This window comes from Xiphophorus hellerii, chromosome 16 (assembly GCF_003331165.1).
Source record: "Xiphophorus hellerii strain 12219 chromosome 16, Xiphophorus_hellerii-4.1, whole genome shotgun sequence".
Classification (NCBI taxonomy): domain Eukaryota; kingdom Metazoa; phylum Chordata; class Actinopteri; order Cyprinodontiformes; family Poeciliidae; genus Xiphophorus; species Xiphophorus hellerii.
The window spans coordinates 596,359-617,520 of record NC_045687.1 but is presented as its reverse complement, the minus strand read 5'-3'; the positions used below and the strand labels follow the sequence as shown (position 1 = coordinate 617,520).

The 21,162-nt window shown below is 46.4% G+C and overlaps 2 protein-coding genes across 2 annotated transcripts; both read right to left on the bottom strand.

Annotated features, from left to right (window-relative positions):
• Positions 1-1,518: 1,518 nt before the first annotated feature.
• Positions 1,519-9,129, bottom strand: LOC116736246 (zinc finger protein 696). The gene is made up of 3 exons (XM_032588615.1): positions 8,766-9,129; positions 4,422-5,073; positions 1,519-3,526 (listed from the first exon to the last, which is right to left on the bottom strand). Exons 2-3 carry the CDS (start codon positions 4,857-4,859, stop codon positions 2,414-2,416), a joined length of 1,551 nt encoding a protein of 516 aa, XP_032444506.1. The 5' UTR covers positions 4,860-5,073; positions 8,766-9,129; the 3' UTR covers positions 1,519-2,413.
• Positions 9,130-13,669: 4,540 nt separating this feature from the next.
• On the bottom strand, positions 13,670-21,154 carry LOC116736247 (regulator of G-protein signaling 3). The gene is made up of 5 exons (XM_032588616.1): positions 20,644-21,154; positions 17,152-17,442; positions 16,681-17,058; positions 14,961-15,175; positions 13,670-14,878 (listed from the first exon to the last, which is right to left on the bottom strand). Exons 1-5 carry the CDS (start codon positions 21,020-21,022, stop codon positions 14,633-14,635), a joined length of 1,509 nt encoding a protein of 502 aa, XP_032444507.1. The 5' UTR covers positions 21,023-21,154; the 3' UTR covers positions 13,670-14,632.
• Positions 21,155-21,162: the final 8 nt, after the last annotated feature.

The window sequence follows — 21,162 nt, the reverse complement described above, 5'->3', positions numbered from 1 at the left end:
CTTGATACCTAAAATCTAAACATATTTATTATTTAGAGCTGAGAACAAATGTCTTAAACGTGAATTTCAAAATTAAAACTCAGAGTTAGAAGAAGAAAACCGTTAGTACCAGATTTCATCAGACTCTCCAGGATTTCACGGTTCTTTTTGTCATTTTATCCAATCAAAGTCACTGATTTCCTGGTGCTATTTGTAACGAATTATGAGGTTTTTTCTTTATTAAACCCCTTCCAACATCTGCTTATAGAAGAAAAAATATTAAAAAGTTAAGCAGACAGACTGGACACAAAGATTAACAATCCACTTCACCAGGTGTTTGAATATAGGCTGCAGGTGAGTCAGATAAGCAGCAGGTGGCGCTGATCCCTGATGTTTTATGAACAGGAAGGTGAAAAAAGTCCATGAAACTTCAGCATCTTTTCAAGGTTTCATTTCGGGTTATTTATCTTTTATCTGGACTCTGTTTATACAACACTTCCTGTAGAGGAATATTTCTACCGAATATTAAAAAAGGTTATAAAATAAGTTAAGAGATACAGACATATATCTGTATTTTGGTGGACGGATACTCCTGGTTTTCCATCAGATAAATAAATGGTATGATAAAACAAATGCGTCCAAACAAACACATTTTTAAATTATTCGGGCTGAAATAAATATATTTGTTTCCTTTTTTTTAAATTATATTTGCTTTAATTTTTGGAGCTTCCTCCACCCCTTCGCCCATAATTTAAATTCAATTTAATACAGTAATAATACAGTAGCTTTCAGAATCAAGTACTCATGACCGGATATCTGGGAGAAAACATACATTTTTATACGTTTTGGTCTTTCAACAACACAAAAACTCTGTTTAATACAAACAAAAACAATTCATTATAAAAACTCCAACAAAGTGGAGATTTGAGAAAACTCCGTGTGGACGCAGAGTCCCACGCAGTGCAGGCTGCCGCAAATAAAGCGCCAATAAATCCACATATTTGCTTTGACACGATTCCCATTATTGTGTTTTAATAAGTTCTGATGCGCCGTTTAAAGCAGTTCAACACAAACGAAACTCCCGACGTCATTAAATATCCAACAGAAAGTCCCTGTTGTTGTGAAGCCATCTGATTGGCTGACAGGTTTGAGCTTTGCGCTGCACTGCCCCCTGGAGGTCAGGCGAGTTTTACACCCTGTGCCGCTTCATGCAGACAAAACGTGTGAAAACGGTCCCGTGTTAAATATTTTTGTTTTTAAATGAGATTTCCATCTTAAGATTTTATGATGTAAAACAAAATAAAAATGAATGAATATAACATTAACACTTTAATTTTTTTTCATTTCCATCTCATTGTTTAATGTTTGATTTGTTGTTTTTTTTTCAAGTTATGTATTTATTACATTTTAGTCAAAAAAAAAGGTTTCTTTTTTAAAATGAGAATGCGTTTTATTTTTTTTTATTTGAAAGATTCTTGGAGGCCCGGCTTCAGAACTCTGCAGGTTCCTGTTGTGGAGATAAAGCAGAGGAGTCAAAGGTCAGGATGTAACATTATGTTTTTAATAACGTCTCCATTACAGGATGTTGCATCACTTCCTCTTTTTTCTTTATTACACTTTGTTGGAGCAACATAATCCATTCGAGATTTGTACACAGTGAGCGATCTCCGTGGAGCTGGGGGGGTCGGGATGTTTGGTCCGAAAGCCCGGCGTTCCCGCTGAGCTCGTCTGGAAAAATAATCTGGAATGCTTCGGAGCGAAAAGGAACGCCGCCTGATTATCGTCAGCAACGAGACGCCGGCCGCGTCCCGGTCCGAGGACGGCCGGCCTCAGAGGACCGCCTGCTGCAGGCGGGAAGCCCTCTGAGGTCAGAGGTCAACGTTAACCAGAAAACACCTGAAGTTAAGAACCAGAACCCACCGGAACCGGATCACAGAGCGGACGGAAGGAGCCGCAGAACCCTGACCCGGCTTTTAAACAGGAAGTTACTCTGGATGCGGCTTCTTTAGAACCGACGGATCCATGAGACAGAGGCCCGGTCCGGTCCGGTCCGGTCCAGTCGGTCCGGTGCTGCTGGTCTGATTCAGTAAAAAACTGGAAATATTTTTTAAAAAAACAAACAAAAAAAAAAAACAAACGAACATGAAACTTTTGTGCTTGTGTTTCATAAGTACTCCAAAAATACGGACCGGTCCTGCAGAGCCGGTCCAGTTCCCCCTTCCCCCACAGTATATAAGGTGAACAAACACACACACACACACACGCACACACACACACAGCCTTGCATAAGTCGCTCCTTTCACTCCGTCCACAGATAAAATGTAAAAGAGCACAAAGGTATGAAAATGTAAGAAAAGTCATAAAGAAACCTTTATATAGCGCTTGTATAAAAACAGGAATAATACTTTGACTCTCCGGAGGTTAAAGGTCGGCTTTAGCTGCTGTCACTGCTCCCGGCGCTGCTGCCGCCGTCGCTGCTGGTGCTGGCCGTGTCGGCCCGCTCCCGCTTGTGGATCTGCTCGTGCGCCTTCAGGTGGCCCGACTGGCTGAAAGTCTTGGCGCAGCGGGGGCAGGCGTACGGCCGCTCGCCCGTGTGGATCTGCTGGTGCGCCTTCAGGTGGCCCAGCCGGCCGAAGCTCTTGCCGCACTGCGTGCAGCCGAACGGCCGCTCCCCCGTGTGGATCTTCTCGTGGGTCTTCAGGACGCCCGAGTTGCTGAAAGTCTTCCCGCACTGTGAGCAGGAGAAGGGCTTCTCACCCGTGTGGATCTGGACGTGGTTGCGGTAGCTGGTCTCCTTGGTGAAACTCTTGCCGCAGTGCTGGCAGCAGAACGGCCGCTCGCCCGTGTGGCTCAGCTGGTGCGCCTTCAGCTCCTTGGACTGGCCGAAGCTCTTTCCGCAGGCGGCGCAGATGAAGGGCCGCTCGCCGGTGTGCAGCCGCTGGTGCGAGCGCAGGTCGTCGGCCTTGGTGAAGCCCTTGGGGCAGTGGGCGCAGACGTAGGGCTTCTGGCCCGTGTGGATCAGCTGGTGGCGCTTCAGGTTTCCGGCCTGGCCGAAGCTCTTGCCGCACTGCGAGCAGGTGTACGGCCGCTCGCCCGTGTGGATGCGCTGGTGCGTCTTCAGGTTGCCCAGCGTGCTGAAGTTCTTCCCGCACTGCGTGCAGGAGAAGGGTTTCTCCCCCTGCATGTTTCGTGGCTTCCTCACCGTGGGACTCTGGGTCTTGGTGGTGATGAACAGACCCAGGCCAGCGCCGGCCTGGCCCGCCCGGCCCGGCCCGTCCGCGGCGGGCTGCAGTTCGTACAGCGTGCCCTCTCCAAAGTCGGGGTCGGGTTTGCCCAGCCCGTCTAGCAGCAGGGCGTCGGGCCGCAGCTTGTTGAGCTCGGTGCGCAGCTCGGCCATGTGGATGGACTCCAGGCCGTTGTGGTGCAGGTGGGCCGACACGGCGCCGGCCTCTGGGTACTCGGACTTCAGCGCGCCCAGCTCGGCGCTGTAGTAGCAGTGCAGGTCCACGGCGTGGTCCGACTTGATGTACTCCAGGGTGTCGGTGACCTGCAGGAGGAAAACCACCCGATGAGTCAGACCTGGAACTGACCAGAACCGCCACGAGTTCTGCAGACCACAGGTCTACTGCGGGGCGGCTGAGAAAATCATTTCCATTTGGAGAACAAAGTCAGAACCCTAACCCTAACCCTAACCCTGCCCTAACCCTAACCCTAACCCCTAACCCTACCCTCCATCAAAATTTAAATATAAAACACAGCATATTGAGCATTAATGAAGTTTTACTTTTAGAAATAAGAAAATACTTCATCTTTTAAAACACCAGCATCAAATTATCAGCAGCAGAACTTCGAGGCAACTGAGCAACAGACGGAGCAACAGACGGAGCAACAGACGGAGCAACAGACGGAGCAGCTCGTGTCAGATAACTAAAAAAACTCTCTTATTAAAATGACTTTTTACACAAACATTTATTACTTTTTTCTGCAAATACTTTTTTTTTTTTAAATGTTGTAATTAAAAATCTGTGATGTATGATGTCGGCCATGTTTTCAGAATCTAATGTGTTAGCATTTCAGCGCTAGCATGCTAGCTGTTTGTGTATTTTTTTGGTTCTTTTATATTTTATGTTGCTGCTAATAAAATATCACAAAGTCAGATTTACAGGTTTATGTTAACGGGTCCAGACTGTTTATTATTTTTATTTTATTAGTTTTATTATAACTAATAAAAACTAAACAATTTTTAACTATTTAATAAAAACAAAAAAATATGTAACTAAAAAACTAAACCATTTTTAACTCATAAAAACTAATTAAATCGAACTGAATTAGACAAAACGTCTCATAAAAATAAATCTAAGTTGTAATAAAAACTCCAGAACCATCAAGACTCTGGCTCTGACCCGGTTCTGACCTGACCACGTCAGAACCGCCTCTGGTACCTGGGAGATGTAGTCGAACACGGAGCAGGGCTCGTAGTGCGACTTGTAGTCCAGCTCCGACGCGTCGCCGTGGTGGAATGCCAGCTGGTGGTTGTCATGGTGACCGTGGTGCTCGGACTTGATGTAGTCGAGACCGCTGATCTCCATCTTGATCTGGTCGTGGCCCAGCTCGGCGGTGGACAGCGGCTGGATCTCCGACAGGTCCACGGTCCGGATGGGCTCCAGGTCGCAGTCCTCCGGCTCGCTCTTCACGCACGGCAGCATCACCAGCGGCTCGGCGATCTCTGCCGCCAGCGAACTGAGCGTGGGCGTGGGGCAGTCCGACGACAGCAGCGCCAGCGTGGGCGTGGAGGGGGCGGCGCCGTCCAGAGGCGGAGGGGGGGAGCCGCAGTCCGGCGGCAGGCCGAGGCCCAGACACTCTGCCTCCAAGTCCGACATGTGGAGAGGCGGAGCCAATCCTCCTCACCGCTCTCCGTATCTACGCCCCAAGAGTCGCCGAGGCAACAAGCCACGCCTCTTCCTCTCCTCCTCCTCGCCCCACGGCTGCTGGGGGGGGCGGCCCTGATGGGGGATGAGGGGTCGACCTGAGAGGAACCAGAGACGATGAGGAGAAGGTCCGAGACGTCAACGCCGTCACCTGACTGGAACCAGCCTGCAGGGGGAGACAGAGGTCCAAAGGTCCAGCAGGAGGTAAAATTAATATTAATTATTACTATTATTAGTAATACTATTATTATTGGTGGTTGCAGAAGCAGCAGCAGTATTAAGTTTTCTCCGGGCCTGCCTGATTAAAGTGTGTTTTCCAGGCACATTGTTTCATTTTATAGAACAATCCAGTAACTATGTTACCTTCACATGTTGTAAAAATGCTGTTATATAATATATAAAATGTAACTTAAAGAAATTTTACTTTCCGATTTAACGTCTACAAATTGGGGCTCTGTCTCTTTAAAAACGCCTGCTCTTTCTGATGCTCCGCCTCCAGGAAGTCATGCCAACATGGCTCCTCCATTAACCCTGAAACATTTCTACCAGCGCTGCTCTGAGAACCTGATACAGTTCCTCCAGGTGTTTGCTAATTGCTGCTGGCTAGTCTGCAGGAGTTGAGAGAGACGGGAGCTTGGAAGCTGCAGCTGTGAGGAGGAGCTGCGCCTCGCAGGCGGGGCTAGCTCCACCCAGGAGCTCTGCAGCTGAAGATTAAAGGATTTCTCAAACATGCATGAAATAATTAAATCAACACTCCAGGTTTGTTTCTGATGAGGAAATAAAAAAACATTAACATGATGGAAAGATCAAAAAGTTGGTTTCACATAAAACTGGCCCTTTAATAAAATAATCTCTGAAAACATTTCCTCTCGACGCTGCTCTGCGAACCGCTAAATTATTTTACTGTTGCAGACAAAACAAAAGGGCATCATTCTGCAAGCAGCGAGAAACATTAAGCTGCTATGAACAAATAAAAACATGAATATGAGAAATGATCCCGTGATCTGCTACATCCTATTTTAATGAACTGACAGGCCTAATCAAATCATTTAGAAACCATCTATTAACCAGTCATAATTAATTACAGCGCTGTCATTAATCAGATTAAACATTGAAACTGTTTGACAGCCACAATTAAGAGCTTTATTAATTATGTATCCAATACTTAACAAATGAAGTTTATTATTGTTTTTGCTTGTAGTGGTACTTTATATTTAGCTGCATTAATTATTCATCTAAAACCTTTAACCGGCATCAACAAAAATAGTTTAACAGGTGAGGCGTTCACTGACTGCAGGAAAACAGACCAAACCTTTTCCTGCATTTTTTTTCAGTCCTCCTGCTGCAGACTGTGTTGCAGCACAACCTGCAGCAGGAAGCGTGATGGCAGGTTCCTTCCTGCCTCTGAACTCCAGCAGCTTTAGTCCTTCATGTCTCCAGATGTTGGTAGAAACACAAAGCCGACATCTGTTTGGGAATAAAGTGGAAAGCAAACGCAGCAGGTTTTCGTTCCGATCTTTAACTTGGTTAGTTTTTGTTTCCTCTTTTATCTGCCAGCAGCGAAGGATCTGCTAATTATAAGAGCCATAAATCAGCATCAGTATCGGTAACGTATTAGTAACGTATCAGTAAACCTGGAAACATGCAAAGTTTCCATCTTGTTTGTGTTTCTGAGGGGAGTGTGTGTTTGGTCAGAGGAGTGTGTGACGTCTTAACTGAAAACAGAGATCCAATGACAGCGAAGTGGTCGATTATTTAATGTTAAAATGTTAAGGAAATGTATATCAATAATATTGATAAATATTAATATTCATCTGGATTTCAGACAGTTTCAGACTGGACCAGGAGAGGTAAGGGTGACATGTGATGCGTTCACTGACTCGGGCTGGGAAGCGATGCGTTCACTGACTCGGGCTGGGAAGCGATGCGTTCACTGACTCGGGCTGGGAAGCGATGCGTTCACTGACTCGGGCTGGGAAGCGATGCGTTCACTGACTCGGGCTGGGAAGCGATGCGTTCACTGACTCGGGCTGGGAAGCGATGCGTTCACTGACTAGGGCTGGGAAGCGATGCGTTCACTGACTAGGGCTGGGAAGCGATGCGTTCACTGACTCAGGCTGCTTCCATCATTTTCAGACGTTGTTTACATCCAGATTTATCATCTGTCTTCTTCTGCTGCAGAATTTTGACGCCCGTTTCCCGTCAACTACGTAAAAGTTGGATAAACGGCGACGTTCAGACTGCAGGCGCTTTGGAAACTATCAGTTTTAGTTCCACATCTTTAAGAGGAACAGATAACTGCTTTACGCCAAATTAATTTAGCTCTTATTAATTTAGCTCTTATTGATTTAGCTCTTATTTGGGCCAATGTTAATATTTCTACTCTAAACTGGAACGTATATATTTTCCAAACGAAAAGTCGACCACATCACTAATATTGCATCTCTGCTCCAAACTACCCACAATGCAACGCTGCATCACTGTCACATGACCAAACCCCTCCACAAACACAAACAGCAACAAGATGGAAATAAACAGCAGTTTCTAAATATCTAATATTATTTATCGGTTCCATACGGTGAGTAAAAACCTCACAAACTTAACGACACTGATGTAGAAGAAAGGAAGAGAAAAATCAGAAACCTCCAAAATCTTGGCAGGTTTGGCTTCATCTGTCAGAGATTATTGTCACAATTAAACCAAATTCTGTTCACATTCTTTCACCACAAATGCATCAAGAACAATTACAATTTACAGACATTTTCCTCGTCATCAGTGCTTTCAAAAGCTGTGATAATTTGGATAATAATTCCTCTAATATGGCCACCAAAGGACAGCATGGATGAAATTTTGAGCCGTTATATTATGAAGCCAAGTAAATCCATTCAGGCCAACGGAGTCCCTCTGAGGCTGACTGGTAGAAATAATATTCATATTAAACTCAAAGTGAGTCCAGAAGGTCTTCGCTGTTTCTGGACGTTTGGTTGCTGTTTTACTCCCTCAGTTCAGTCTGAGGAAAACTTGGGTTAAAAAATGGGATGGAGCAGCTCCAGGTGTCCATCGAGTCCCGGGTCAGATTTCCTGGTGATGATGGAAGGACTGAACTGGTACCAGGGTCAAAGGTCAAGCTGATACCAGCTGATGAAGGCTGAGATGGTTCCAACATAAATCTGATGGGAATTTCTCTTTTTCACTAATTTCTGAACCTCCAGGTTTTTCTTATTGTTTAAACAAACAGAAACAAACGTCTGGGAATTTAAATGTTTTTCTTTTTTCCTCACTTATCCGGCCCTGGAAATACTCTAATCAAATTCCAGTTTTACAGGATCAGGAAGTGACCCGGAGGCGCTGACCGTTACCTGTCTGCTGTCACACAGCCACGCAGGCTCACGCACACCGGCCCACGCACCGCTGCCGTGACCTCCTCCCGGTGGCGGCTCTTTCTCCGCCTCCAGACAGCGGTAGAAAGCTGCTGCTGTTTGCGGAGGGAGTCGCTCTGCAGCCGCACCAGCAGGGCCGAGCTGTTAGCCACTAGCAGCTAGCAGCTAGCCAGTGGCCATCTTGTTTACGGCGAACCAGCGGGGCTAGCTGCAGCTAGCATCCCGCAGAAAGTGAGAGTGAGGCGGCCGCAGGAGGAGACACAGCGGCCTCCTTCAGGCTGCCTGGCCGCTTTATGCGTCCCACAGGCAGGCGGCGGGCAGCAGAGACTGGCTGACACCCCGACACGAAGCCACAGAACCGGGGGCGACACGAGCGGCGGCCCGGTCCTCCGTCAGACCGTTAACAGGCTCCGAACCGAGCGGAACTCCGCGGCTCGGTGCTGGGGAGAGGGAAATCCCCGGAGAGGGAGGCTCTTACCTGCGGGTGGCCCGCTTCATGGTCCGCTATCCTGGTTCTGCTCGGTTCGGTTCGGCTTCCCCTCAGCTGCGGTAGCTCAGTCCTCCGGACCCGCCACGTCCACCTCGGCAGAACACCCTCTCCTCCTCCTCCTTCTTCTCCTCCTCTTTCACTGACTAATTCCCCTCCCTCCTTCCTTCATACCTTCCTTTCCTCCCTCCTTCCTCCCGCTCGTGCACACACATACCCGTTCAGGCGGGTATCTGGGTCACCATGACAACGGCGCCAGTAGGTGGGTACAGCTGTGAGGGCGCGCGCAGAGCGGGTACGCGCAGTCATCTCGCGCTCTGCCTTTTGATCTCCATTGTTCCGACTGCACGCGCCGATGTGCTAATTTGAATTAGTGAATGAATGAGGAGCAGCACGCGCCCCGCTGAGCCGGGGCAGCCAGGGCGCGAGGCAATTATCTGACGTCACTACGTCCCAAAGATATGTTTGTTTTCTTAAGGGAACCAAACACATTTCAGAATGTTTTTAGTTATATTAGCGTTTAAATAATTAACTTCTTTATTAAAATCGAATTATTAGTTTTATTAATTCAATCTTAGCTTTAATTTAAATAATGACATTAATATTATGTTCTAATACTTTATTCCCATTTCTTTTGTCAGTTTTTATACAATAACTCAGGTTTACAGGAGCAAACGTTTCTGATTGTTTCAGTTCTTTTTACATCTGTCTTTCAAGCTAAGATTACATCACTGCCCTCTGACCCCAGGGCCCCTGAGCGTGCGCAGTGATCCAAACAAAGGTCCAGCGCCGGTTCGTTAACTGGAAACCTGTTGATGATTCACGGAGGAAAAACTCTGGATCTTTTCAGTGTTTGTTCTTCACCAAACCGCCTCTTTCTGGGTCTGGATCCTCAGAGAGCCGGTTCATCCGGGTCCGCGGCACGGTGGCTCCATCGCCAGCGTTTCTCTGGGCGCCAACCTGATCGTTTTCCTCCGGGTTTGAGACGAAGTGCCGTTGTCACCAGAGACTCATCATAACGAGCATGGTGGCCAACACAGCCGGACTTTGCTCATCCTGACAGTGACTGGAGAAACTAGAGTCTTCGTCTCTCTTCCTCGTTCAGCTCGAGCAACAATCCAGCAGGTTACCATGGTGTAGCCTGCTGGTGTTTCTTTATTGCTGGACAGCAGGCCATAAACTCACACTGGTCTCTAAGACTGTTTCCCTCCTGATGGTCCTGTCCACCCGGTTCTACTGGAACCAGAACTCCACCAACTGCTCCACCTCCAGCTGCTGTGGCTCTGACCCAAACCAACCTGTTCCCCTCCTGGCCTGTGGGGGCGCTGCACCAAGAACCACTGAAGGAAACGACACAAAAACCTCTGAAGACGCTGAGAGCAACTTCCTTCTTCACCAGATGGAAACAAGATGGAGGCGTCAGATTTTTCTCTTTAGTCTTTGGCTAAAGACCAGGAGCCATTTCTGCTGCTAGCGCTAGGCTAGCATGTTAGCTTTGGTTGTATTTACCCAGAATGCCCTGCGCTGTAGTCCACTTCCTGCTTTTGGAGCGGTTTCTGGCGTTTACATATGGTTTCAAACCAAACCAGAGTTCACTTCAACCGGACCCAGACTGAGGTTTGGAAACCAGAGGTCAGAGGTCAGATAGCATTCACACCTCACTATGCAGACCAGACTTTGACTAGACAAACGGGCAGGAGTTGGACTAAAGCGGAGTGAGTCCGCTCATTGATTCTGGCATCGTGTCTGACTGAGTAGGGAGTCAAAGTATTTGAACTTTCTGGTCTTGATTTTGCCGTCAGTTTGGTGAACACTTTGAAGAAATTCAGTTTTGACAAAGTTCCATTTCAGACCATTTTCTTTTGATTGATCGCTCCATATTTAGTTATATTTAAATTTCTTCCCACTACTTCAAATATTCAAGATATTTCAGTAGCTAAACCCTGATGACAGAACTAAAAGCCAGCAGGCTGCGATGTGTGGTTGGGAACATTTATTTAGATTTTTACATTAAAAGTACCCGGTCTCATCGACTAAAACAGGTCAGAAATATTAGAAACGAAACAAAAACACCTCCACCGTGGCCTTCATCATCATCATCACATCACCAGTTAAATAACAGACACAGAGCATGAATTAAAACAAACTGATGATTGGTCTGCATTTCTTCTGATGAAGGCTGAAGGCTCCATGCTCTTCATCACTCATGTTCAGACTGAAGAAACGTTTACATCGATTCATCAGAATTACAAAAAACACGCTATATTTTATAAAAGTATTGCATCAAATCCAAACAAACACAGAGATGAACTTTCTTTGTCAAACACAGTTCATCGACATCATACAGGAAGTAGAAACAAGATGTCCGAAGTACAAAAACAACGAGGAAATCCATAAGAATATGAACATCAGTCACGTTTGGCTGCATTAATAAAAACAGATAGTTCTGTAAAAAAAAAAAAAAATCAAATTAAAGATATTTAAAAACGTCCCTTTCACCCCCACATCGAACATCAGGAGGACCGAGAGTCAATCCCTGAGGAACCCCAGAGTCCGTCCGTCTGTCCGCTCCTGCTCAGCTGACCTTTTTAGACGCTTCGGCGCTCGCTGCCGGAGGTTCAACAGTAACATGGTTTTCTCTTCAAATAAAACAACAAAAACAGCTGATATGTACACGTTCACGGCGTCTGGATGCGACTCAGAGGACGACGTGAACCCGACGTCACGGCGCCCAGCCTCCTTTAGAAACGTCGGACGGAGAGACGCGCACCCGCTGGAAATCAGCTCAACTGGGGAAATCTCAAACTTTAAATCTGACTGAATTGTTCCAATACCTAAATTATTGCTTTATCTCTGAAATATTACATCAGATCAATCAAACTTTATGTTAAAATGTTCCTAAATGTTGGTTTACATTGGGAATATGTTGACAGTAAAACAGTCTGGATCACAGATCGCGCCGATGTTTTAATTTCCACACGGGTGCATTTCTCTCTCATGGCTTTGTAAACATGACAGGAGGAGCAGTGATTGGTTCAAGAGGTCACATGATCACAGCGGCTGTTGGAGGACACCAGGTAACCTCCAGGTAACGCTCACCTGGTTCCAGTTCTCCTGATCCGAAACCGGATCAGAACGCTGAACTGAAGCTGTTCGGTAAAAGAAACGCATCAGGAAACCTTTCATGGTGAAAATTATCAACTTATTTCATATTTTTGGGGGCATTTTACATGATTCTCTTCTTTCTCAAATTAAAGTGTCTAACATTTTAATTTCATTATTTTAATTCCCAAAATTGTATGAAAAATCTTTGTGATATTTAAGTTTCTTTATAAACCAAATATTAAGTATGGAAGGTGAGTGCAACTAAAATAATTTCATTTAAAATATTTAAAAAATAAATCAGCCTATAAATTAAAAATTACAATTAATCACAGAAACTTTGCTTTCCTTAGAAATAGATTTTTTTACTATACAGATTAGATTAATAGTTATTAATTTTTTGGAATCTAAATGCTTTTATCCCTCAAGACTAAAAGTTTGATAAATTATAAATAAAACGTTTGTTTTAACAACATGCAAAACACATTGAAAGGAGAAAACTTTCGCACATTAAGATGATTTAAAAACCTCGTTATAGATTTATATCTGATAAAAATCAAAATATTTTCCTCTAAGTAAATGTTGCGACAGTAAAACAGCAACATTTACTGTATATCCAAGTTCTGGCAGTTAAAAGCTTCCGTACATTTCTACTAATTTTCCTTCAGATTTAAAAATCTATTTGGCCGAATCCTGTCAATAAATCTACCAAGAGCAAATTAATAAATATTTGTATTCCCTCATATTCTAACATTTAAATATTTGTTTTTTACCAAACAGCTTCAGGTTCTCGTGTGATTTTCTGACACGCACCCAAACAGAAACAAACGATTTGCTTTAAAAAACTCCAAGAAAATCCACTTCGACGTAGCCGAATATCAGCGCTGTACATCTGAGGTAATCGGGTCTGTTTGGACACAGAAACACTTGTAAAAAATGAGGTATGTGAACACGGTGGAGGCTGAGAGTGCAAACGAGTCGGTCCAACCGAACACGCGGCGTTCGCAGAAGTTCGGATGTCAGCAAAGCAAAACCGGGAAAATAAACGGTAAAATTGACCCCAACAAGGTTTTTTTTTTCTTTTTTTTTTTACAAGGCGGGTTGGCGGAGACCAAACCGAAAACGCTCTGCAGATCCTGACCTTCATCTTCGATTAGAAACCAGGAGCTTCATCACGAGGCGAGAAACGAAAGGATAAAAACAGAGTCGGTGTTTACGAGAAGAACCGAGAACCGTGAGATCAATCTGTCAGCTGATCCTCCCAGATAAAAACAATTAAAAATCTGATTTCAGGCAGGAAAATCACTTCAGGATAATTGAGTCGCTCATAGCAACAGGACATTTTCTGCATCCACAAATAAAATCAAAATTTCTTAAAATATTATAGTTAAATGGAAAATATTCATGATTTTTGTGCCCCGGCAAAAACTCGAATAAAAGAAATAAATTAATATGAAGCTCAACGTCTGTCATTTCAATATTTAAAAGAACTAAAATCAATCATTTTATTCCAAATCGCTTTCAAATTAAAAGTGCAAATTTCAGGGTTTTTCTTTCTGATCTTTATTTTTTAAATAATTAAAATTTGCTTTATATCTTTTTAAAAATGTTTCTTTCACTATAATTGTATGAATATTTTCATAATTTATCAAATGAATAATTTTTGCATCAATATTTTTTAGTATTTAAAAAAATGTTCAATATTGAATTTAATTGTTTTAAATGAAATTTGCATTTTCTTATTTTATTGCATCTTAAAATGGTTGAAAAGTTTTTTGCATAAATTTTTTTTATATGAAATTTTTAATTTTAAGCATAATTCTTAGTAATATCTTATAAAACACTAAGTGCTTTTCTGGTCATCCATCTAATTTAAGTGCTAAACCTTTAATTAATTTTCCCATTACTGTTTAGTTTTCTGTTATAATTTTATTTATTTTAATATTCTGACGTTTGATTTTTCCGCTCATCAGGGAGGGAAAAGCAAACGGATCGTTTTGACTTGAAATCTTGCTGGCAGTGACGATCTGATGCCGCCGCGGACCGACCGGCTCCTCTCTGTAAACATCTGAAGCAACATGGCCGACAGGAAGTAGAGCGGGGGTCAGGGAACCACGCCGGCCAGGAGAGTAACAAGGAAGAGTCCGGTGGCACTTAGAAAGCCCGGTTCTGATCCGTCATGAGGAGCCAAACAAAGCGTCAGGCGGCGGGAAGCCTCAGAGCGTGAGGTCACTTCCTGTCCACCTGGAGGACTAATTTACACACCGAGGAGGAGAAGAAAAAGAAGAGGGCCTCGGTTCTCCGGGTCCGGTTGGTTCCGATTGTGAGAAATTCAACAAGATGATCTCTAAATGAATTAAAGTTCTGAGTCCTGCACATGAGAGGTCCTCTCCGGTTTCCTGTAAAACCCGAAGTCCAAGTGGCTCTGGTTCTGGTCGGGAAGTTCTCAGAACCTCGTCTTATTTTCTTACTTCGTCAGAAAGAGAAATTCTGGTAAAATCGGGCGCAGACTAACCGTTCTGTCGTCCTGACGGTAGCTGCAGCTCAGTACCGGACGCCCCGGATCTGGACCTCTGGTTCTGGTTCTGGTTCCCTTAGTTAAATTCTTCTGCTTTAAACCCTAAAAAGGTTCATGAAAAGTTCCTTCTGGCTGCAGAATCAGGCGGACACGGTTTCCACGACCAGAACTCTGCTCTGGTTCCGAGGTAAACGGGCCTCGCTGATCCCACTTCCTGCTGCCTTTCAAAGTAAAAGCCTCAGGACTGGTTGGGGTGCTGGGTCCGGACGTGGCTGTGCAGCCTGGTGTTGGACGAGAACCTCTTGCCGCATTCGGAGCAGCGCAGCGGCGAGGCGGCGCCGGCCGGCGGTGACGACGACGACGACGTGTCGGCGGCGGCCGAGTCGCCGGCGGCGTGCGTCTGGCGGTGCGCCTTCAGCAGCGACATGCGGCTGAACCGCCGGCCACACTCCTCGCACTCCGACCAAACGCGCCGCCGCTTCTTCTGCCAAACAAGAGAGAGAGAGAGAGAGAGAGAGAGCGTCACCAGACCAGAACCAGAACCAGCCGCCTCTCCTCTTCCTCACCTTCCTCCCTTTGTCCCCCTCCTCCTCTTCCTCTTCCTCCTCCTCGTCCTCCTCGCCCCGGACCGTCGGCTCCGTGTCGTCCCGCTGGTCGCTGCTGCCGTTGGTTGCCAGAGCGATGAGCGTCTCCTTGGCGGCGGCGTCTTCGTCGTCTTCGTCCAGTAGCTGAGACGGCAGCGTGAGGAGGCGATGAAGCATGGAGGCTGAGGAGCAGCGGCCTGAGGGGTCAGAGGTCACAGTTGAAGATCCATCTGCCACCAGAGGGCGACAGACACTAAACATGAGTTACGACATTTCATTTCCTTTGGATCAATAAAGTGTTTTTTATTTAAAATAATATCCTGACATGTTGCAGTATTTTGCTTAATTTGTTTACAGTTTTATTAAAGAAGTTTTTATGGTCATTTATTAAAAGATTATTCAAAAAAGAAAAAACTGTTTGAACCACAAGGAATTATTAATATTTTCTATAAATGTATTTTTTTTAATTATCTTTTCTTATTCAACTGAAAAATGTTGGATTCAAAATTGCTTTAATTTAAATAATTATTTATGACCCTAATATTTTTACATATTTTTGTTATTTTTATCATTTTAATTTTTGACATTTTTATTTACTACATATGAATTGAATTAGCAGAATATTCAGACTTTACAGGTTTTGGGTCTAATTTTCCAAGTCACTAGATATTTGATAAATTAATGAGTGTAAAATATTGTTCGAGGTTTTGAAAGAAATGAAATTAAAAAAACAAAAAGTTATAAATATGAGTTGAACAGTTGTATTTACAATTAAAATAAATTTTACTTCAAAACTCAGAATTTACTTTTAATCTCACAATTATGACTTAGAAACACAAAACAACATTATGACATATTCTCTAAATTATGGCTTTTATTCTTTTAATTATGGCATTAAAATTTAAATAATAACTTTAAAATGTGTAAATATGGAAACCCAGGTGGCTGGGAGCTCAGCAGTTATTCATCCAGCGGCTCGTCGTGTTTTTGAGTTAAAAAATGTTTAAAGTTGACAGGAAATGTGAAAATATCACTTGATAATTATGTGTTAATATCGGAACACCAGATATTAATTACCAGATAGTTACTGAGTAACGTGTTACTGACGTCAGGCCACATTTTTCAGTAACCAGTAATCTAACGTGTTACTATTTCATATCCAGTAGTCAGACTACAGTTACTTATCAAAATCATTTTGCGTTACTATTTTCTTTTGGAATTTAATTTGATTTCCTTTATGCGTCTTGTCGAGTGATCGCCGTTTCTATGCGACCGTATTTTATTTTATTTATTTATTTTTTTGTACTGTAACCATTAAAAAATCTCCCCTTCAGTTCAACCTTATCAGTGGAGACACATTGTTGATGTTACATTATAAAATAACTTACAATTAAATATTGGCAAAGATCAATGTCATTTTCACAGCGTTGTTGTTAGCAGCTGCTGAAAGTAACTAAAAAGTTACTTTTAATTCCAAATCAAGTAGTCAGTAATCTAAGTTACTTTTTCAAGGAGTAATCAGTAATCCGATTAAAGTTACTTTTTCAAAGTAACTATACCATCACTGCTGAACACCAACTATAAAGTCTTAAAAAATCCAAATGCTTTAAAGAAAACCTCAATTAATAAGCAATGCTAAGTCTAAGTAAATGTTTTTCATTTAATGAATGAAATATATGTAACCAGTTTGTCCAGTGTTCACCTGACGGGCTCAGCGGGGGCCCCGGGGTGGATGTGGGCCCCGGCGTGGGCGCGGCGGCGGCGGCAGCGGCAGCGGCGTTGCTCTGGCCGTCGGCTGCTTCGTCGTCATCGGGAGAAAACACCTCCATGTCTTCCAGGGGCGTCCAGCGGGGGTCCTGCTGGGGGGACGAGGGCGAGGGCTGCAGGATCACCGAGGTGGAGGAGACGAGGTCGCCATGGTGACCCCCGCCCTCGCTGGGACCCGGCCCGTCACCGCGACGACTGTCTCCACCTTGAGCTTTTATGGGCCAGACGGCGCTGCACCACTTCTGACCGAACACCTTGTCCAGGATGGGAACCCAGTCCTGGGCGGGAGGAGGGACCGGGGGGGGCTCCGGGTCTGTGGGGGGCATTCATGTTAGGGTTAACAGACCCGATCAGACCAGATCAGACCCGATCAGAACCAGTGGACCAATAGGAGCGGATCACTCACCGTCTGACGGCGCCGTCCCTTTGGACTCCTCGGCCGGTTCCTCCCGGGTGTCTTCGGAGCCACTGGGCGACACCGAGTCGTTGATGGAGCCCCGCCTCCTGCCCCCGCCCCCTCGGGGCTTGTCCCCGCCCCCTCGCTCGGAGCTCCGCCCCAGCTTGTCCTGCAGCTGCTGCTGCTCCGCCTCCATCTTGGTGATCTCCAGCAGCAGGTCGTCGAACGACGCCTCCACGATCTTGGTGAGCTCACGCAGCGCGAAGGCCAGGACCTGCTCCATGACGGACTTCAGCTGGTCTGCAGGACAGAGACCAGACGGGTCAGAACCTCAGAACAACAGCCCCCACACCACACAGAGCCCGGCAACAAGCCCCGCCCCTCAGAACTCAGACCAATCCCTGAAGCACAGTGATGCTAACAGCGATGCTAACAAATTCATGGTCAAAAACAGTTTATTAGATTAAATCTGTTCCCTTTGATTAAAGTCCATTTAGATTTTCTGTTAGTTTGTCCTCCATCCAGCAGAGGGTGCTGCTGCTCATCCTGAAGCAGAGCCAGCTGATGGAAGAGGAATTATCATGGCGGAGGAAAGAGAAACGATCCAAAGTCCGGAGTCGAGTCGGGAATCTGTTCACAGATGAGGCCTTTGAACTGAATCGTAAACGTTTCCAGTTCTCTGTGGGAACTATGACGGGTGAATTCACTGGAGGTTCTGCAATGCGTTCAGGTTCTGATCCGTCCAACAGAGAGGGTTCTGGTTCCGGTTCTGTTCCTGTTCACTTCTGCAGCTTTAAACAGGGTAGTTCTGATTTCTTCCCAGCAACATTAAAGGTTCCAGTCCGGCCGCCTTCAGAACCAGAACCAGAACCAGCCTTCTAATCTGACCCCCCTCCTCCTCTTCGCCCTCCGTCTCCATGACAACAAACAGATTTTAGGTCACCGTGTCATCTGACCAGAGTGTGTCACTGCAGTGACCTCATTACATCACCCTGTTTGTTGGCATTAAGCCCCGCCTCCCCACACCTCCAGCTGCACCTGATTGGCCGATGAGGCCGCTCGTCCTCCAATCAGGCAGAGGCGGCCATGATGCTGGCCCGGTTCTCCATGGAGGGGCCGCTCTGGGTGTGTGTGTGTGTGTGTGTGTGTGTGTGTGTGTGTGTGTGTGTGTGTGTGTGAGACACAGACAGGTTGAAGCTTCTTCAGGAGTTTTATTTTGAAAGTCTGAAACTTTAAGGTTCTTCAGGAAGCTGATTAAATGGGAAATGGACTGAACTTATTTAGTGCTGGAGTCACACACACATTCTGGTTCAGTGCCCAGTAGGAAGCTGGAATCGAACCTGTTAATGGACAGTTTACCGGATCAGAGCCTCGGATCGGATTCTGGACCCAACAGAACTGCACAGATGGGTTCTTCATCCATCCGTCCATCATAAAGCCCTGATGTCATGCTCTGCAAATCTTCCTCCTTAATGAACTTCATGGCAGCATCTCCTCAGATTAAAATCCTAATCCCAGCCTCGTTCCTCCCAGTTCTCCCAGTTTCCTGAAGGTCTGGTTTCTCTCTCATCCAGTCCAGCAGAGGCTTCCTTTTCCCAGTTTGTCTCCTTCTGGAAACACTGGGAGGAGTGGGAAGCTGCTGACTCGGGATCAGCGCCCGGGTCCAAACCGCCTGCAGCGTCACTCCCGGCAGCCGGACGACCCGATAATCCTACAGAATATTATTATTACTGCCGTCGTTAATCTTGTTTTTTAGATTTTGTTTTTAACGTTTTAAGAACTTTTTGTCGTTGCTGCGGTTCCCCGTTGCAAAACAATAAAAGTTGTTTCTATTCTAATAAACAATCGGACAGGCCCGGTTCCAGAGGTTCTGTTTGATCCCAGAGCAGCTTTCTGCTGTTTGAGCTGTTAATCAGTCGCTGCTTGGAAAACATCACAGAGACACGGTTCCGACCCGTGGCCGGACGAAAACAAGAGGATTCTGATGCAGCCCCGGTTCAGAGTAAATTGAACAGAACCAGAACCGTCCGGAGGTTCTGTCCTATTTCCCTGGTTCTCCTTATCGACCCGGTTTTCACTGATTCTACATGAAGCCGGTTCTGGTTCTGTCTTTCTTTTTTTCTGTTTACACTGACTGGTTCCACTCTGAATTATTCCAGAGGGAAACAAGCTGCAAACACGACCAGCAGGAGGCGCTAGATCTCTAATCCTCACCACCGATGATTCTGATTCCACTTCAGGTTAATGAAGAAATCGTCTTGATTTGAAGGAATCAGTCAGAATGAAACAAAACCAGATTTAAGTAGAGCATCGTTTTTAAATAAAGAGCGGGCCGAGAACACGACCCTGAGGGACGCCGTGTTAAATTAGACACAAGAAGAAGACTTCAAACAGACTCTTCATCTTCGGTCACTAAGCCACGTTCAAACAGCAGCATCGTAAAATGATGCTCAGTTTACGATTACAAGCTGAATTTTTTTTTTTTTTTACATGTTCATTCATTAAACCCAGCCGTTCCTGAGCAGCGCTCCGTTTACGGCAGTAAAGATGGCCGCCGCGGCGCTCCGTTTACGGCAGTAAAGATGGCCGCCGCGGCGCTCCGTTTACGGCAGTAAAGATGGCCGCCGCGGCGCTCCGTTTACGGCAGTAAAGATGGGTTCTGGGTAAGTTCTGTTAATGAACAACATCAAAGTGAAAATGAAACAAACATTTTTGTTGTTTTAAGAAAATAAAGTCAACCAAACCATCAAACGGTTGTTTATGTTTTCCAGAGATCTGATTGGTTCTGCCATGTTTGTTTACAGCAGCTCCTTCCTGTTTTACCTGCAGCTGGTCCCTCCTCTAGAGGCCCATCCCGCTGCTCTGTCCACTGTGCCTCTGCTCCAGGTAGCAGCCGGCTGCAGTGACCTCCAGCTCTGACCTCTGGCCCTCCATCCCGGACCAGCAGCTCCCAGTAGGACGCGCCCCCCCCCACCGCAATGTGTTGCCTCTTTGTCCTGGTGACCCCCCTCCCCCCTTCCCCCTCCCCCACACACTCCACCCTTGAAGAGAGACCTGTCAAACCGGACTGTGGCTCATGTCTATGACCTCCACGCAGGCGGCTGGGTGGGTGTGGGGGTCGGAGGTTTATTTTTAACCCGCCCGGTTCCGTCTTTCCTCCAGAACCGGTTCCGTCCGCGGGAATTCACAGCTTCTGGAAACTAGGCCACATCCTCCCTGTAAGCAGCTTTGCGTGCAGCGGCGCGGCGGGTGGGCGCTCTCCACTGCCCGCCCTCCGCGCTGCTTCGCCCCGGTCCGGGAGTCAGGAGAGGCCGGGGATGCAGGTCCCACCCCCCGCAGGCCTCCGTGAGTCTGCAGCCTGTTTACACATCTCACCCCGCTTACGCAACGCCTCTCCGGCTCGGAGGGATCCCCCCACGGCCGTTTGTTTACGTGTGTGTGTGTGTGTGTGTGTGTGTGTGTGTGTGTGTGTGCGTGCGTGTGTTGGTTCCAGCAGCTCACCTACGACCCGTCCTCTCTGCTCCAGGCGGCGGGTGTCCACAGCCGTCACGGGCGCTGCGGGTTCTCCGCCCCGCGCTCCGGCGCCGCGTGGCTCGGGCTTTGTCCTGCCGCCGTCCCCCCGCTCGTCGCCCGCCTTACCGCTCCTTCCGCCCGCCGCGGAGCCTCCGTCCTCCGGGGAGGTCGAGCCTCGGCCTTCGCGGGTCTGCAGCTGCAGGCGGAGCCGGCGGTTTTCCTGCTCCTTCGCGGCCGTCTCCAGCAGCAGGGCGTTCAGGCTGGAGCCCACCGACTTGCTGATTTCCTGGACGGCGAGCTGAACGACCTGCTCCAGCACGGACTCCAGCTGGCCCTGGAAAAACGAAATGTAAACGGCCCCGTTCATGTTTTCGGCCCCTCCGCTTAGAAGCCTCTCTCATTCTTCTGTTCCCGACCCTCCAGCCCGCTCCCCGCGCCGACACCCTGACCGCAGACTGGGTGAAATCGTTCCCAGGTCGCGGTGCTCCTCCGGCGGCTGCGCGCTCC

Excerpts from the sequence above, each read along its gene's own strand:
- LOC116736246 (XM_032588615.1), bottom strand. The coding sequence starts at position 4,859 with ATGTCGGACTTGGAGGCAGAGTGTCTGGGCCTCGGCCTGCCGCCGGAC. Across the intron at positions 3,527-4,421 it reads TGTTCGACTACATCTCCCAG|GTCACCGACACCCTGGAGTA; the intron begins GTACCAGAGGCG and ends TTCCTCCTGCAG.
- LOC116736247 (XM_032588616.1), bottom strand. The coding sequence starts at position 21,022 with ATGAACGGGGCCGTTTACATTTCGTTTTTCCAGGGCCAGCTGGAGTCC. Across the intron at positions 17,443-20,643 it reads GCAGAGAGGACGGGTCGTAG|ACCAGCTGAAGTCCGTCATG; the intron begins GTGAGCTGCTGG and ends TCTGTCCTGCAG. Across the intron at positions 15,176-16,680 it reads GCCCCCGCTGAGCCCGTCAG|GCCGCTGCTCCTCAGCCTCC; the intron begins GTGAACACTGGA and ends CTGACCCCTCAG.